The 18629-nt window shown below is 45.8% G+C and overlaps 2 protein-coding genes across 10 annotated transcripts in view; one reads left to right on the top strand and one right to left on the bottom strand.

Annotated features, from left to right (window-relative positions):
- Window positions 1-721: 721 nt before the first annotated feature.
- Window positions 722-18629, bottom strand: part of UBAP2 (ubiquitin associated protein 2) — a 134325-nt gene continuing 116417 nt past the window's right edge. For 6 of the 9 annotated variants that reach the window (XM_048850952.2, XM_048850953.2, XM_075128336.1 and 3 more), the window contains 7 exons: window positions 9920-9998; window positions 8471-8685; window positions 7227-7326; window positions 7021-7128; window positions 5573-5640; window positions 3941-4132; window positions 722-1821 (listed from right to left, as the gene is read on the bottom strand). In XM_048850952.2, the coding sequence (XP_048706909.1) occupies window positions 1726-1821; window positions 3941-4132; window positions 5573-5640; window positions 7021-7128; window positions 7227-7326; window positions 8471-8685; window positions 9920-9998 (858 nt within the window). In that variant the 3' untranslated portion in view covers window positions 722-1725. The other 3 variants (XM_075128337.1, XM_075128338.1, XM_075128339.1) reach the window with 3 other exon arrangements.
- On the top strand, window positions 13431-16135 carry LOC125636992 (interferon beta). The gene has a single exon (XM_048850963.2). The coding sequence runs from the start codon at window positions 15162-15164 to the stop codon at window positions 15702-15704; it is 543 nt and encodes a 180-aa protein (XP_048706920.2). The 5' UTR covers window positions 13431-15161; the 3' UTR covers window positions 15705-16135.

Raw genomic sequence — 18629 nt, 5'->3', positions numbered from 1 at the left:
GGGCAGGCATCAGACTGTGGGTCAGAGGAGTCTGTTCTTCCACACCCTAGGATAGGAAAAAGATGCCAGTACTGATCCCCACTGTGAAAGGAGCCAGTCACATTTCTGGTGACTTCACCTTTCCCTTGAACTTCAGCCACAACGTCCTTTTCTTTCTTTAAAAGAGCACTGGAGGGCAGCTCTTCTCCACCCTTCCTTACTGCTGTCTCTAGCGCATTCAAACTGGCTCGAGCTGCCAGACTATCACTACACATGCTGTTGCATGGGGCCACTTTTGCATTTGTCCCTGGACACCAGCTGCTTTTTTTTTTTTTTTTTTTTAATAAAAGCCCAACAGCTGTATCCATGAAGCCACATTTCTGGGGCAGTAGGCTGCGGAGGAGAGGACCAGCCTGGAGGTCATACAATGAAGACGCTATTTCCACTGCACGGGGCTGTAGCGTAAGAGGCTCCAGCTAGCTAAATAGCTCCAGGATGAGGTGCACAGATCACACCATGCACCCCTCAGAACTCTCTTTACATCCACTTGGCTTAACTAGCGGAGATCCAGCTTGCTACCCAATTCTAAACAGCTGGTAGTGCCTTTGAAGGCACAGACACCCCTTCTCCCCAAAACCCCTTGCCCACGCTGATGGTCTCATCCCACTGTCTGCAGGAGAGGGAATGGGAAGGGGTTTAGAAAGCTCCTCGAGTCTTTGTTAATGGAGACAGCAAACACCAGTTATACGCTCAGATCTTTATTAGGTGGAGTAAGGGCTAAAAAGAAATGAAACTTCTAAAACATTCACCGTACTGGTGCAGGACAGGAAGGACCAAGAGCTTCCTCCTTCAGTCTTTTAAAAAAAAAAAAGAAGAAGAAGAAGTGGGGAGGGGTAATGAAGTTTCCATCCATTAGCTCTGGGTATCCTGGGCAGGGTGGCTTGGGGCAAGAAGAGGTACAAGACACAGCTTATACTTTTATTTAAGAAACCGCTACATAGTTTTGCCTCTAATGATGCAAAGGAGGTTCCAGGACACGCTGACTGAGCCATCCAAAGTCTCTTGCTAGAGAAACAAAAAAAAACCCTGTCAATTTTTTTTTATTTATTTAAAAATTGTGAAATAAAAAGATGATGCTGCAGCTCGTGGCCATGGTAACAAAACTGCCCACAAGAGTTCGTCTTCCCCACCAGAGGCGATGGGGGGAGGCAGGGGACAAAAGAAGGGAGAGGGCCCGCAAACCGTAACAGCTACATCTGAAAGAAAAAAATCAAACCAACAGGAGACAGAACCCTGGATTTGTCTTTTGGGTCAGGCCTTCCCATCTGCCTGAACTAGGAACTACGTTAAATAAATGGGCTCCTTCTTCACCGAAACGGCACAGTTTTTCTCTTGACAAATTATAAAGCCCACAGAGCTTTAAAAAAAAAAAAAAAAAGGAAGATGCCTTGATGCAGAATGGAAGTGAATAATTAATTCTCCCTACAAAGAAAATAAAACAGGCTGCAAAGATGCAGAAACCACATGTAGGCTCTATTACATTTACAAATACATACATAAATATATTACATACAACAGCAACTCAAAGAGGGAGCGGGCGAGAGCCACAGAAGGATGGCTGGCTGCAGCTCTCCCCACACAGACGTTTGGCTGAGCAGTTACTTTTTCTCCTAATAGTTCCAGGAATGGGCATCGGCTTTTTCTTCTTTCAGTCTTCCCCTGCCTTCCCCCTTCCTTGTTTCGGTTTTAGTTTGTCCAGTATGGAGAAGTGCCATAGGCGGTTTTGGTAGCCTGAGACTTTTGCTGCATGGTGCTTGGCTGATTGCGCTGGCCAGATCCACCCTGGAAAGAAATGAAAAGGGAGCACATGTTCAGATCAGAAGCCACCGCGGCTGGATCCCTAATCCTGAAGCCTCAGGGAGCACACTGCATTTATTACCTTGGAGCAGTAAAAGACCTGCCTGCCCCATCCATCCTCTCAGCAGCCCTGGGGATGGCCTTTGAAAGCAGCAAAATCTCTGTTAAAGCAGGGAAATGGTGTCCCTTGGCCCCACTTTGGGGGAAGAGTTGGGAATTCCAGCATCACGCTGCCCCAGGCCTCAACACAATCCACAAACAGCCAAAGTGAATCCCACCAGGAACACATGGCAGAAGTGCTGAGTAAGCTCACTTCCACAAGGCTTGCCCCATCTGGGACAAGTCAGCCAACCACCTCGCTGCCTCTTTTCAGCCAGAAAATTTTCTTGTGTGCTTTAGCAAGGAGATGGCTTAAGTGATTAGCTGGGAGTGATAGTGTGCTGCAAGGAAGAGATTCCTTGAAACTGCACAGTGAGGGCACGGCCAGTACCCAGCTTTCTACAGGTCAATGGAATCAAAGCATCTGGATGCTCTGAGAAGCGTTTTGCCACAACCTTTACAACAACCTGAACCCCAAAGGGAAGAGTCGACTCTGGATGACCGCCATTCTGGCTGTGTCACGTGATGTAACTGGACGTCAGGCCATCTCATATCTGCTTGGAAAACACCAATCTCCACTAGCACTGGCCTTTAGGAGTCAGGAGGGACATGGGCCCAGAGCACAGGTTGTGATGTCAGAGTTCTCTCAGCACTTCAACATACATTATGGGCAGACACTCAAGCAGAGATGCTGCAGCATTTGTCCCCTGCTGCCAAGATACCGTCCTGCCTTCCAGAACACAGACAACTCAGCCCCAATCTAGGTGACTTTCACCACAGAGCAACTAGCGGTTTCCTCAGAAGAGGAGGAACTCAACTCAGCCGAGAAGAACTAAGATTAACCAAACTGTCCACGACCTGAAACAAGTCAGCTGACAGCCTGGGTGAAGCAGAGACCCCTCTCCCACTCTGCTTCCTGACCACTCACAATAAAAGATCTTTTTAAAAATCTTTGATGCAGTCAGCTTGAGACTTTCCCAACCAGCACCTGAGCGATCTCCTCTCTTGCTGATCGTCTGTTAACCAAGATAACCTAGGAGGACAAATCTGAGGCATAGGACACTTGGGGTCACTGTGGTGACGGTAGGGGGTGAAAGACTTATTAAAGCCAACCTAATCATTGATAAGAGTAATCTGTCAAAGGAACAAGACCGCCTTCCCTCAATGCCCTCTGGGAACACTCCAGTTCCGTGAGTCTCTTAGGGCAGAGGACCAAAACACATTCCCCACCCCTCCAAACTCAAACAGCAGGAGACAATGATGGGCCCATGATCCAGGAAAATCATCCAAGTGGCTAACTCCAATGCCGGCTAACTCCAATGCCAGCCAACTCTAGATCAAGAACGTGACCAGCTGCATGACCTGAACTAAGTCCATGATTTCTCTGGATAATAAGCCACACTGCAGAAAACTAATTAGAAGAGGCATGTAAAAACAAGGAGAGTGAAGGAAAATGGTCAGAAGTTGGGTGGGCAAAGGAGGTCCCTCCAGGGAGGGCTTGGACACCAGAGCACAAAGGCGTAAGACGTCAGACACATCCAGGGACAGGGAAACAATTTGTTAAGTTCAGACTCAAAGCAGAACTTTGCATATTTTTCAAGAGACATTAACAGAGATGAAGGGAAGTGAACTGGCCAGAGAAACTGAATGCAGAACCACCAGAGATACTAGGGGAGCTGGCGAGGGGGGCTTATTTTGTTGCTAGCTGTATTTCTTTTATTGTCACAGAACAATTATGATGGTTGTAAACATCTCCATGACCTGCCCAGGAAAAGAGAGTGGCAGTCTCTGCTGGCTCCTAGAGCTGTGTGTCTCTGCACTCTTGGGAACACGGCATCTTAGTCTGTATTACCTAACGAGGTACTCTGCCAATGGGCAGAGCCAAAAGGAACAGGACAGAGTACCTGTGATGGGTGGGATCAGTTTGGACACGCTCTCTGGCTGATGGTCATCGAGTTACTTTGAGCAGCAGCCTCAGAAAGGCACCAGGGATTGACAGACTCACCTGCCCATCTTGCTGAAGGTGGTGATGCAGCATCTGGGAATGAGGCTGCTGATGTGCAGGCAGGATATGCAGGAAAGGGGCTGGAGCATAACCTGGGGCAGCACCAGGGTTCAGTGGCCCAGTGGATCCAAGAGCAGATGGCAGGCTGAAAGGAGGTGGTGTGCCAGCATGGAATCCCTGCTTGTCAAACGTCTGCATGGAGGCAACAGGGAAGCAGTTAGACACTTTCCTCAGCGTCCTTTGGGTGACCGAACAAGGACAAGAGTTGCCTGAACAAAGAGAACTTTGACTCTTTACCAATCCAGTAAACAAACCCAGATCTAATACACATCGGCACTTTAGCTAGATATTTACAATCAAGTGTTATCTTTCCTCTTAAAGGCACGCTACTGTGCTGCCTGGAGTGAATCGGCTGACTTGGCTATCAACTGCCCATTGTGATTTCACTTTCTCTGACCTGTCTACTTGTTTGTCCTTAGACTCCAAGCTCCTCAGAGCAGAAGCCATTCTTAAGTGTTTAGAAAGTCCCTAATACATTGTGGGTAATACCACAAACAAGCAGTAATTGTCCGTGACTCAAGAGTAAATGATCCATTGACAGACACTAAATTGTGCCTATTAACAGTAGAAGATGGCCTCTTGGCTTCCCCACAGGCAGGAAATTCATGCACATTCTATACAATGCAGCGGACCAGCAAAAAAAACTAGTTCTTAGCAATCAATTTGCTCATAACGAAGTCAGGAAATATTTAAGCCAGTCAGGGCTGCTCAGTAAAAATGGCAGAAGAGATCACAGCAGGAGTTTTGCTTCAAGTCCCCAAACCCTCGCATCTGGTGCTGAGCAGCAGATTTGAGGCCCACGTGCATTTGTTCAAAGTATGTACAGCCCCGCTCATCAGAAATGCAGGAGCAGATCCCAGGTAGGCAGAAATACCTACATGGATCCCCACCCCAATGCCCTTACAAAAGGGCGTAGGGATTCTATGCTCCAGAGAGTGGAATAGGGAATTAGTACTTAACCCCATTTATTCCACAGCTTTTCAAGGGGAGACTAGCTGCACCACAAACAGCCACAAGACAACGGCACTGGGTGGAAGATGGAGTGATCTGGGATCAATGCACACACAGCTCAAAAGGAACAGAGAAAGTCCATGGCCATCATTACAGATCTGTGTTTGTCCACACAGTCCAGCCTCTCTCGAGACGATGCTATGGCCCTGTGTTTAGGACAATTCAGCCCTAAAACATTTGTGATATCGCATTTTAACAGCATCTCGGGACTCAACCGAAGTTAGGCAACAATGCAGGAATCTTTGCTTCCACATTAACAGCCTTTGTCATGAGTCAGCATGGCAAGAGCAGGCCAAGGATGGAAAAGAGCAGTGGTGTCAAATGAGACACTTGGAAGTCCTCTTTAAAATCAAGCGGAGTGAGTGAGTGCTGGAGAAAGGCCAGAGTCTGGGATTACCCCTTGGAACAGGGCTGAGAAATCACCAGTGGCCAAGAGGCTCCCTGGGAGGACGAGTCCTGCTGAAATGACACTGGCCAGTGAACTGACAATTTTACCCTTGGGCACAGGAGGGAGGAGGGCATGTTCATGCTTCTCAGAAAGAATGAGCCATAGCTCCTCACCTGAGTCTTGTTATAGACTGAGCCACTGATATCAGGCACACCTGTGTTACTTGAGGTCACAGAAACACCTGGAAAACAAAAAGCCGCTGACAACGAAAGAGCCAAAGGCAACCCAACCTGACCCTTTCTTTCCCTTGCTCCTGGGAGCCCCATAATGCCCCTTGGCTGTTGCCTACATCCTCGGTGTCACCACCCCAACACACTATATCAAATGAGGCTACTCCTGGCTGGGGTGTGCAGTTTCCTCCCATGCCATCCCAGCCCCTCTACAATTCCCCACATTAGGAGTCAAAAGAAAGTGCAAAGGCCTATTTCCTGAGCTCCCTTCATAAATCAGGCGTGAGACCACTGGTGTACGCTGCCCGTGCCCACTATCCACAAGCTACATCACCATTTCTAAGGCACCAAGCTGGGTAGTACCTAGGGGCACTGAACGTTCATTTAGATCAAGAGAAGTCAACGTTCCCCTCAAATTAGGGTGCACGCTAAAAGACACTGTGTGGTTCCCCGGTCCACAGTTGCTGAACCAGCTAGTGTGGCAGGATCAGAACCAAGTTGGGGATCACCAGCTGGGAGGCTGGCCGTTCATTCCCAGTGTGAACTAGAATCAGGGCTCACAACTTGAGCTGTTTCACTTACGCAAGAAACAAAGATCAAGGTCTCTGGCCGATGAATGAAAGGATTGGGCTGGCGGGGTTTCCACTGCTCTCAGACATGTGAATAACAAGGCTGAGGATATAGGTACTGAGCAGCTGGTCTGAGGAAGATTTTTCTGGCCAGTATTTACTTAAGTCAGGGTTGGATTAGTTGTTGCCAGGTGGTCAGTGTACATTTCTCAAGTGGTCCCACTAGCATCTGCAGAATTTAAGGTTTCATATAAAACAAATCAATGTTCTAGCCCTTGTGGTATGCAAAGAAAGCATTCCAGGTATGAATGGATGCTATCAGTGATGGAGTCTCCGGAGAGCCTGAAACACTAACTCAGAGAGCTGATACTTGCCCCCTTCACCTCAAAGGGTGGTGTTGATTCTGGAGCCTAATCATGAATGTAAATAACATTCATGATCTAAGTGGTAACCATTTCAGCAAAGAGACAGCTGCTCTGGGATCAGGGACCTAGCATTGGTGGAGTGCCACTATGCCTCCACCACATGCGAACTTTAGCTTTCAGCTGGCAGAGGTAACGCTTTGCTGTTTCTCCTCTGGGTAACTGAACAAAGCTGGACTTCAGCCACTCACCTCCTTACACAAATTCAGCTGTTGGCTTAGAAGGAACGTTTGGAACATTAAAAGCATTTTGAACATGAGAGATGGAGAAACAGCTTGGGACTCACCCCATTTGAGAGTTGGTCGTCATGCTGACCTGACACTGGGAATGCTGGAAGTTTGCCCTGCAAGATCCCTGATCTGAAGTGCTTATGTGCACCTCAGATCCCTTTATTTGTTACCTTTCCCAGGTCCAGTGCCAGCAGATTTGTTTTGTGCTTGAGATGATCCACTGTAGCCTCCTTTGCTGTAGTCTCCAGCCGCTGTTCCCTGCGTTAAGTCATCATAGCCTGCCAACGTGGACAAGACGTAGTGCTACCATGAGCAAGCAGCTCTGAGGACATTAAATTAAATGGCACAGATGCACTGTCCATTGGAGTAACCTTACCTGCTCCATAACCATGTTGTCCATAACCACTTGCCTGCTGAAATGGGGTGGAAGCAGTGTTCAAATTGACGCCATGCTGCTTGGCTGATGCTGGAGGTACCTGGAGGCAAAAGGGAATTCTCAGTTAGAAAACAGCATAAAAGCCAGTTTCCACTGCTATCTAGTGGGGAAGGTCATCCCATGTCTCTGCTGGCAGCCCTGCACTGCATCTCCCAGCTGTGAAATAGAAGACTTTAAAGTGCCAGGAAATTCCCAGTTCCTTTCGCAGTACCTCAGAGCAGTGAGATCTAGTGCAGGACTGGGAGCCAGGACCCATGAGTTCTACTCCAACTTCCCACCCTGACTGCAGTATAGCCTTGTGAGAGAGAGACAGCTTCTCTGCCTCAGTTTACCCCTCTTGTAAAATGAGGACAGTAACTTCCAAGCTTGGATACATGATAACTTTGCTCTGTAATTGTTAGGTAATCTCCACCCCAAGAAACATGCATGTTTTATACATTTATAAAACCACAGTGAACAATGAATTCCCTCAAGAGTCTGGAGATCACAAACCGGAGTCACCCAAACACACTGGTGGGATTACAGCCCCATAACTCAGGGAGCCTGGTATTTATTTTCTATAATAAAAATGTACAAAGCCTGGATCCAAGCCCTGTACAGACTGTCTGCACTTCTCCCTCTACCTCCTCCTCCCCCCGGGAACCCCTTGCCTCCCAGTCTCCCATTGGTGTCCCATAGCCTCTTCCCCCTAACTGATTTCTCCAGCCTCTCCCAGTACACTGACTCAGCTTCTGCCTCCCTTTCCAGCAGCCATCAGGGGCTGCTGTAATGCTATTGGGCTCAAATTTGTAACTCCTGGATGAACCATCACCTTCACCCCCCTTGCCCCAACGAATTTTTGACACTGATCAACAATCTCTGCTGAAGCTCTATACCACTCACCATTGCCTACATAAAGTTAGAATATTACAGTCCTGGCCCTTTAACGTTCCTCTAGTCCTGCATGGACACTGTCATTCTACACGGAAGGCACAGAGTGGATGACAAACTTGGATGTCAAGCTTTAATGTTGCTTGCCAAGTTGCCATACAAAAGAAGAAGTTCCAGATGGAAGCTGAGCCTCATTTCACCAGAAATGCCCTGCAGGATAGGGGGAACTTTAAAGGGCCAGGACTGCACTAGGCAAAGCTAGAGAAGCACAAAGAGGGCAGCTAGTAGTGTAAGGTTTAGTTCCCATGACTTACAAACATGGTGGGCCCATACTGGAATGCACTGGGTACTCCTGGCACGCTGGCGTAATATGGTAAGCCCGTGTAGCTGTATCCTGGGGGCAGCGTAGGGTTTAGGAAGGGCTGCTGAGTGGTGTGGTGAGTCTGCGTCTGATTCTGCTGCGGCTGGGCCAACGTGGTGGCAGGAGCAGGGGAGGCAGAATCCCCGCGGCCAAATTTTGTTACATCACCTGCAAGAAAAGCCATCAACTGTTTCAGGAGGGTCCTTTCCCATCCTTTGCTTTCTCAGCTCTCCAGCACTGGCAAAAACTATCAGGGGCTGGGCTTGTGCTACAATCAAGAGGATGTGAGAGTTTAGTGGTGAGAGCAGGGACTGAGAGCCAGGACTCATGGGTTCCATTCCATCAACTCATTGTGTGACCCTGGCCAAGAGAGAACCCTTTGTGCCTCAGTTATCCCGCTGACAAAATGGAGATAACAATCCTTATCTGTTGCACAGGGGGATTCAGTCACTGAGTGTTAGATCATTACATTAAATGTACTATAAGCATAAGCTCTGAGTGGCCAAACAGCAAACTGTTAATTGGGTTAAAGTACCACTCTCCCAGAAGTTAACCTGGCTAGCAACATCTCCTGGGCTAAAGGAATGAGGGCCTTTGACAAAAACATGCAAGTCTCTATTTGCCAAGTATGACCAATTAGATCTCTGGTTCTTCACAGCACCAGAGCTCTGGAGACAGTAGATAAAGGTCAGGAAAGCCAGGCTTGCATCTGAAGCCAACTAATTAAAGACGTAGGAAGGGAAATTTGATTATTAGCCCACAAGAGGCCTTCTAGTAGCACTAGGCAATCCGAACAAGAAACCTAACCACACTAGTGTCCTGGGGACAGCTTCCAAGGCAGTGCACTCATCAATTTCTGGGGGTGTGGAGGCAGAGATCCTGTAGGTGCTACCACAATACAAACAATAACTATGGAATGGAATGAAGTCAGAAAGGCATTTAGAGAGGTCTGAAAGGGTCTAACCAAGAGTAACAGATTGACGCTGAGCAAAGGAGGCTGAATACCAAGAATGGGAGTTATTAGCTGCAGATACTTTCCCAGTAGAAAGAGTTCTATCAGTTGAGTCATCTAAACCCAGACACAGCACCGCAAGGAACAACCTTGTATTAGCTTTGGGATGGACTACAATTCGGAAGTTAAATCCCTCTTTCACATGATAGGACTTGTGTATGGAGTAGATATTGGCTGAATATTCCTGTTAACATCTTAAGGAAATCCACTGTCAGAAGCTGAAATGTAGCCACTTATGATTCCTGCTCTTGTCTAACGAGTTTGGACTGGCCGGCTCAGCTGCCTGCAGAGAGGAGGCCAGGATTGCTCCTTTGGCCATAGCAGCATGCCCTACGTTCAGAAACCAATGCTTCTATTCAACCATCATCCCCATCTTGAATTACTACTAACCTGAGTATGGGTTGTTAGCAAGGCTCCCATCTCTGCCTGTCAAGGTTGCAGGAGCAGGGAATGTAATTCCATAATAATCCTGAAAAAGACAATATTTATTAATATTCAAATGTATAACAGAGCCAGCCTGTTTTATGAATGCTGCCTTATGTGCATGCAAAGGTTCATGAAAGCAGAAGATTCCCAGCAACACTGAGATGGGTGAATGGGTTTATTTTTCCCTCCTGCCAAATATGCAAAATCAGGGATGCATGGACAGAATCTTATCCAGGCAGGCTGTGGCAGAGTTGAAGTTTTGGTGTGGCAGCCCCTGAATCCCCAGCTCTACAGAATGCCTGTTTCTTAAACACATGTAATGATTTCTCTTTAAAAACCATTCCTCAGCTGGCGACAAGCATTCCAGCTCTGTAACACAAGCACTGCTGTAGAAAACCCCAGACATTACCTACGAAATGGTGCAAACGTATATTAAAATGACCAGTGAGGGAGTTGCTAGAGGGGCACAATCAGAGTGTTACCACCCCAGATGGAGGATATAAGAATGTAAGAATGGCCCTACTGGGTCAGACCAAAGGTGCATCTAGCCCAGTGTCCTGTCTTCCAACAATGGCCAATGCCAGGTGCCCCAGAGGGAATGAACAGAACAGGGAATCATCAAGTGATCTATCCCCTGTCGCTCATTCCCAGCTTCTGGCAAACAGAGGCTAGGGACACCATTCCCACCCATCCTGGCTAATAGCCATCGATGGACCTATCCTCCATGAATTTATCTAGTTCTTTTTTTTAACCCTGTTATGGTCTCGGCCTTCACAACATCCTCTGGCAAGGAGTTCCACAGGTTGATTGTGCGTTGTGTGAAGAAATACTTCCTTTTATTTGTTTTAAACCTGCTGCCTCTTAATTTCATTTGGTGACCCCTAGTTCTTGTGTTATGAGAAGTAGTAAACAACACTTCCTTATCTATTTTCTCTACACCAGTCATGATTTTATAGACCTCAATCATATCTCCCCTTAGCTGTCTCTTTTCCAAGCTGAACAGTCCCAATCTTATCAATCTCTCCTCATACGGAAGCCATTCCATACCCCTAATCCTTTCTGTTGCCCTTTTCTGAACCTTGTCCAATTCTAATACATCTTTTTTTAGATGTTTAATTTAGATGTTCTATTACAGTAGCACCTAAAGGGTCAGGACCCCTTTGCGCTAGGTGTCACACAGACTCAGAATAGAAGCTGATCCCTGCCCCAGACAGTTTATAATCTAAAGACAGGACCCACAAGCAGAAAGACACCCAAGAAGCACTGTGTAAATTACAATTTTTCCCAACTCTCTGCCCCTCCATAACAACTCCACCAGCAGCCCCAGTCCAGGTTTCTCAGCCAACCTGCACTCTCACCGTCCACCCAAAAAGCCCTCCACCCACCCCACTGTACCGTGTTCCCACAGAAAGAGAGAAACTTTTTCCTTTCCCCAGACTAAAGTTAAACAGCTGCTTCCAGATGCTCCTCCATTTCCCCCATCATACCTACAAAATGCCTATGTATATGTAACCCAAAACTCCATTAGGCTGTTTTGCTCTCAGACTTCATGCCTCCTTGTCCTCCTCACCCCTAAACCTGCCCTTCAGTATTACAGCTTAACATGCCCCTTCTTGCCACTGAATAGATTTGCTTCAGATTATTCCCACACACCCCCGTCACCCTCCCCAATATATTATCTTGTACTTATTGATGCTGGGAAAGGATTTTTCTCCACATTTCTAATCTCTGTGTTCCTTTGGATCACACACATCTGTCCTCAGTTGAGCTCCGAGCACCTCCTAATTTTGTATCATTTGTGACTGTCATGAACATGCTCTCCATACCCTCTTCTCCATCTCTGAGGAACACTCAATAAGACAGAATTTAATAGAGCCCTATAGTACCAACTAGACACCTTCCTGCAATTAGATCCATTGCTATTTATCATTATTCTTTGCTTACCAATCTTCCAGTTTGTAATCCCATGTGACAGTGTCATTTCCAAGCTATTATGAATTAACTTTAATGAGAGACTATCAAATCCTCTGCTAAAATCCCAACGGATTATGTCAAATTAAAGTGATATTTACCCTGACCGTCTCTCTCCAAGAGAAACAACAGATACAGAGTTTCAAGGGAAATCTGAAAGGTGCTAGGTCAGAACTTACATTCCAGATATCCCTTGGGGACAGTCACCTTCCTAGATGAGGTGGACAACAAATACACACACACACCCCCCTATATGAGGGCACTTCTGTGGAATACAGTTGGGAAGGATGTTACATCCCATTGTCTTTCACGCCAATTACAGGAAAATCCAGATTCTCCTTCCCCCCCACTTGCCCCATGAAAACAGTCACAAGAGAAACAGCACAAATATCCCACAAGGAAAGTGTGAGTTTTTTGCAAAGCAAATCCACATTCACCCACATGAGACTGAGGGGGGCACGTGTTTTTGTTCTTAAAAACAGTTCAGGCATTATGTTCTTGGCCCCACAAAATGTGGCATTTGATGTGCCATTGATGAGAGCCAAGTCCACGCGATCACAAAACACAGACCCTACAGGTCTGATATCAAGGTTACACAAAGGGCTCAAACACAGATATGGAGCAGCAATGCAATTACCCAAGAAGACAGAGCAGTTTAGTAGGTAAATAATGGAGCAATGCTACCTAATCTGGGGAAAGCTGGTCTGATGCTACATCAGTGACTATTAAAGGAATCATGATAAACTTATTCCAATGGTATCTGACCCCACCAATCCCGCAAGATATTAGAGAGAAACCTTTGTATGCATACTGGAGATATGTAGGCGGGTATGGAGAAGGGGCACATTCAGAGCTGGTTGGAGCACCCCTATGTCTAGACTTAGTGCTCCAAAACTGTAGGAATGGTTAGGAAAGTCAGGGGCACGGAATTGCTTGCCTCCCCTCTGCTAGTCTTGCTGGCCCGAAAGTTTACCATCACCGCTCTTATCCCAGGGAGTTGTACCAAGGTGGAACTCCAGAGAGGAACCCCCCCAACCCCCTCCAGGCTTGGCAGGAGTTCATTATGCTAATGCTCATAGATGATGAAAAACAGGTATATAGTTTTTACTGCATTGCTCCTCTTTCTAATCTAGACATTTAACTGAATGACTCACACAAAAGCAAAAACCTAAACCACACTAAGCCATTTACTCCAATATAATGCATTGTAGTCTTCTTGGGTTGCTATTACTGCAGGGATCTGTGAGTTATCCACAATCTCACTGTGTAACAACCGTTTGACTGGTGAGGGCTGGGAACCCTCTCCCCTCAGTTGCTCCCATTATGTCTAGTTTACAAATGTGCTCTTTAAAAGGACATTATTACAGTAGCTTAAACCTCATCCATTTTAATACAAATTCTTATTTATGTTTCCAATATGCTTGATTTAGAAAAAGAATTTTAAAAATAATTTACTTTTCATCATCTGATGATGATTGTTCACTTTTCCCCTTCCCAAGTTTATACAGTGAGCCATCAATTTCACTTTTCTTTTCGTCAGTTTCATTTTCTAGAGCTCATGAACTGTCACACTGCAGCAAAGCTTGGGCTGCAAATGCCACATGAAGCTCTTTGTTTGGGATTAGTTTTTAAGAAGTTAAATTCAGCAGACCTCCATTTATCAGATCTTACTGGGACCAGGGCCAGATTGGATCATCAAAAATTCCGATAATCCAGAGAATGGGAAAGTGCAAGGCTGCAGCACCATCTAGCGGCTACAGGAGAGATCTACTTCTAGACCTACATGTGCTGGTTGTTCCGTTAATACGGAGAGCTGGATAATGAAGGGTCAGATACATGGGGTTGTACTGTACTCAGTATATTTTATAAAGATAAGGACAGTGAGATAATATCTTTTATTGGACCAACTTCTGTTGGTGAAAGAAAAACTTTCACTGTGTAAGCTCCTTTCTCTCACCAAGAGAAGTTGGACGTGAACCACCTTCTCTCTCTACTTTCCTGGGACTAATATGTCTACAACAACACTACATACAATACATTTTATAAGACATTTAAAAAGAAAGCCTACAATTTAGAGCCTGAAACACCTGACAGTGGTCCTTTATCTACAAAGTAAATCTCCCTGGACTATCTTGATTATATGTTCATACTGTATACTACCAGCCTACTATTAAACATATTTCAATTTAAAAGTAGGAATTTACAGAGGTAGAACGTAACTGCCTCATTCAGAATTTGGCCAAAAACCAAAGGATATCACCTCAATCCATTGTAGATGTTACTTCAGGATTTGTAACAACCTCAAATGGTCAAGACATTGGTTTTGCAACTCATCTGAAAGGCAGCACTGCCAACAGTACAATGACCCTGAGACATTACATATACACTCAGACACTGGTGCGGCAGAGACTCCAAGGGAAGCACACCACCAATGGTGGATCACAGTGACCAGACTGGGCCCCCAGCGAGCCCTAGACAGGCCACCACATTTTCCACGAGAGTAATAATTACATTCTTTCCACCAAGGGGCCTCCTCCAAGCAAGCTCTTCTAATGCCTACGGATGAACCTGACACCTACTGAAATCACCTGCAGCGCTCCGTACAAAGCCCTCAAATCTCTTCAAAGATCTGGAATTCAAATACCAATCCCATGTAACCCTGCTCAGCTAGAGAGTCTGACAGGTAGGAAGGCTGCAATCCTAGGTCTATGTCACATGCCTGAAAGAATTCAGATTTCCTATTAAAAAAAGAACAAAACTGTATGGAAAATTCTGGGAGTTCAGGAGTTGAAAATAATTGTGGTTCTACAGTCAAAGAGAACTGACTCATTCAGATCTGAGAGCTTCAGCACTTTAGGCTATATGACTATGATTAAGAACCCTAGTGCCTGAGCTGTTTAAATATTTCAGAATGTAGTTTAGCAGTACATGCTGCACAGAGCACACAAAGGGCAGAGGTCAAACATCCAGGGCCTCTAATAATGCTGCGCAGAGAGGAGATGTTTAACATCCCTGGGGGAAAATATGGACATTGGTATAGAAGCATCAGAAGACACTTAAGTCAGCAGTTGGAAAGTGAAAATGAAAATAGGGAAATTTTAGAGAACCAGAAAATGATGAAAGGAAAAACATCCCACCAAATAAATTCAGGGACATGGAAGGCATGCACAGTAGACCGCAGACATCTAACAAGCTACAAAGTACTTTGGCATAAGCCTTGTGAAACGTTATCATCATGACTACCAAGTCTCAAGGATGCCTGTGGCAGATTTGCCTGGTATTGCTGTTCCCCGCTGGAGTCATGTCGCTGGACTGTAACCTGCTTCGTCACCAGCAAAGCAAATTTAACTGGTACAGTCTACAACTGCTGCAAAACATGGGTGGGAAGTTTCCTTTGGAGTGTCTGGAAGACAAGACAGCCTTCCAGTTTCCTGAGAAGATTCTGAAGCCCAAATTTCTACAACAAGCCCAGATGTCTGTCCATGAAATTCTCCAGCAGCTCTTCGGCATCTTTTGCAGGAACCTATCCCAAACTGGCTGGGAAAGAAGAAAAGTGGAGAGGTTCCTAAATGGGCTCGCTCTGCAGACTGAGCGCCTCGAGGCATGCCTACATACAAAGGGAGGGAGCAACATTCTGAGACTGAAGAAATACTTCCAGAGGATCCAAGATTTTCTTAAGGAGAAGAAATACAGCACCTGTGCCTGGGAGATTGTCAGAGAAGAAGGGCAGAGGTGTTTTCAATATATTCATAAGCTCACAGCGAGGATGAAAAACTAGGCGACAAACATTTTACTATGAACATTTGAGAAGTTTGGGTGAAACAGCGAACTGGGACCAAGAAACCATCTGACCTCAAGTTTAAACTCTGATACGGACTTTGTGACCCTTTTCAAGTCAACTTATGTGACTCAGTTTGCTATCGGTAAAATGGGGATTATACCATACACTTCAGCGGGTGGGGCTGATTGTTTAAAATGCTCTGAAGAGGAAAGAAGCTACAGAACTATATGAATGTACTTCACGTACTGTGTGCGGAGTCTCATCCAAAAGCTAAGAAATATATTAGAGGCTGGACACAGGTGGAGAGGAAAAATATTTTGCAATTGTTATTTTCTTTGTGCATTGTCAAACTTATCCTGATTGTGGGAATGGAGACGGTCACGTCTATATTTATTTATTTATATATTTAAACTATTTATATTTTTAAAATAAAAGTATGGCTAAAAAAATTGAGGAACTGGTTGGAATGAATGTATTCTGCAGCATAATTAACATCCCTATGCTCTTGTGAGCCTCACATACCTTTTATGAGATGAATGTAACTTGTATTGGTCAGGGCAGTGACACTCAGCCCTCAGTGGTTCAAGGAGCCAAATTAGCGATTAACTTTACCCAAAAGAACCGCAGTAGCATGAATTCACGGTTTCATTTACTTTATATATATAAAAATATAATTCTCACAGCAAAATGACTGACCAATTACAATTGCTTAACATCGTAAAAGCATCCTGATTGGTTAATTAAATCACACTGTTTTACTATCATGTGCTACAAAGTTGCAGGACACACATTAAAGAGCCACTTGCAGCTTGCGAGCCTCAGTCTGAGTATCACTGGTCTAAGGAAAGACACAGAAGACAGACAACTGTTATTTCCAGTCAGATCATATTTTCAGGGAAAACAAAGGTAGGGCAGAAACATAATGGATGGAATTGGAAGCAAAATTAGAGACTTCGTGGTATCACCAGATCCACAAGGGGTGGAAGATATGTGACAACTTGCAGACTCGTAACAGGGAAAGATACATCCCAATATCCATCTCAAAAGTCTGAGCAAAGCTAGGAGCCCAACTGGATTTATCTGCAAAGGAGATGAAAAGTCTAGGTAATCTCCTAAACTTCTATCTGGTTAGGACTAAGCAGCACTAGGCCCTTCAAATGTCCAGATTATGAAAATAGGATTCCAGCTGAGAAGGATGATGTTTCGGGAAAAAATACTGCTATGGTAGTAGATGGATAGACTGGTTAAGATAAAAATCTGATGTACCCTTTGGTAGGAACTCAAAATGTGGCATAAAGAGACCGTATCATTAAAGATCATTACACTGGGGGAAAGGGTGGGAGAGGATCTGCCATCAAGGCTCCAATCTCATCAGCTCCAATCTCATCCTATGAGTCAACATGATGGCAACTAGAAAGGCCCTCTTCACAGATAAATGAAGTAGGGAGCAGGTTGCCATTGGTTCTAATGGAGGTCTCATGAAGTGGTTCAGAACCAGGGTTGAGGTCCAAGGATGGAGTGGGGTGTCTAATGTGGGAGCTAGGTATACCTTGACTGAACTGATGGATCACCCAGATGTCTTCAGATCCAGCAGGTAATCTAGGAGGAGGGAAAGGGGAACCAATCCAGGCTAGAGGTAACAACGACCATACCAGTGAACAAACCTCTTCCGTTGTTGCAGGTAGGTAGTGTGGGCCGATGTTTTCTACTCTTTAACAAAGACCAGCTGTACCTTCATAAAGCAGGAAGCCTCTATTCCCCAGAACCACCCAGGAGCCACACCCTGAGGCACAGAACTGCTAGGTTGGGGCGATATGCGCAACCCGCATCATGAGACAGGAGATGAGGCATGGTCAGGAGTTTGACTGACGGACAGACACAGTTGAAGGAGGTAAAGGATGGGCCGTCAGTCATGACCCTGATTGCCTTGCCCCTGATGAGCGGCAGGAAATGGAAGCAAGTGTTCCTGGCTGCCCTGATTGCCAATAGTTTGATGTGGAGACTAGCCTCTTGGTCTGTCCATCTGCCCTGAACCATAAGTGTCTCTAGGTGGGCTCCCCAATATAACAGGGATGCGTCAGTTAGAGAGTCACTGATTGGGCTGGGTGACAGAAAGGGACGCTCGCACAGATGTGGAGTTGCTTCTTCCACCCATTTAGGGAGTTCTTTATATGCAAGGGGACCATCACCTGCCTGTCCAAGGTGCGTCTTCAAAGAGCCAGTTGTTCTGAACCAATCCTGGAAGCAGCGGAGGCACTGCCTTGTGTGATTGGCCACAAGGGTGTAAGCTATCATATGGCCCAAGAGTTGAAGACAATTCCTTATTGTGGTCCTCTGAAATGTTCTGCCAGACTTGACAAGATCATAAATCTGTCTAAAGGGAGGTATACTTTGGCTGTCAATGAATCCAAGTACAACCCTATAAACTGTATCCTTTGTACTGGTACCAGCATGGATTTCTTTATTTTCAGCTGAAGGCCCAACACCTGGAACAGAGCAAGAGCCATGTGGGTGGAAGCCAACACTGCCTCAAAGGAGCAGCCGGTGAGTAACCAGTCGTGAAGGTATGGGAAGATCAGGATCACTTCCTGCAGCAGGCAACCACGACCGCTAGAACCTTCGAAAACATCCTTGAGGCCGAGGAGAGGCTGAAGGAGAGTACTTGATACCGGAAATGATCTTGGCCCATGGCAAATAGTAGGTATTTCCTGTGCGGTGGGCATATAGTTATATGGAAAGTAGGCGTCTTGTAGGTCGAGGGCCAAAAAGCAATTCCCTTCATCCAGTAAAGGAATTATAGTTGCCGGAATCACCAGCCTGAATTTCTGAGGCTTTACAAGCTTGTTCAACAGTCTTCGATCTACAATCAGCCTCCAACCTCTGTCCTTCCTTGGCACTAGGAAATATTTTGAATAGAAGGGA

This window comes from Caretta caretta, chromosome 5, assembly GCF_965140235.1.
Source record: "Caretta caretta isolate rCarCar2 chromosome 5, rCarCar1.hap1, whole genome shotgun sequence".
NCBI lineage: Eukaryota > Metazoa > Chordata > Testudines > Cheloniidae > Caretta > Caretta caretta.
The sequence above is the reverse complement of the archived record's forward strand: the minus strand, read 5'-3'. Positions and strand labels throughout refer to the sequence as shown.

Coding starts and splice junctions, on each gene's coding strand:
- LOC125636992 (XM_048850963.2), top strand. CDS start 15,162: ATGACTACCAAGTCTCAAGGATGCCTGTGGCAGATTTGCCTGGTATTG.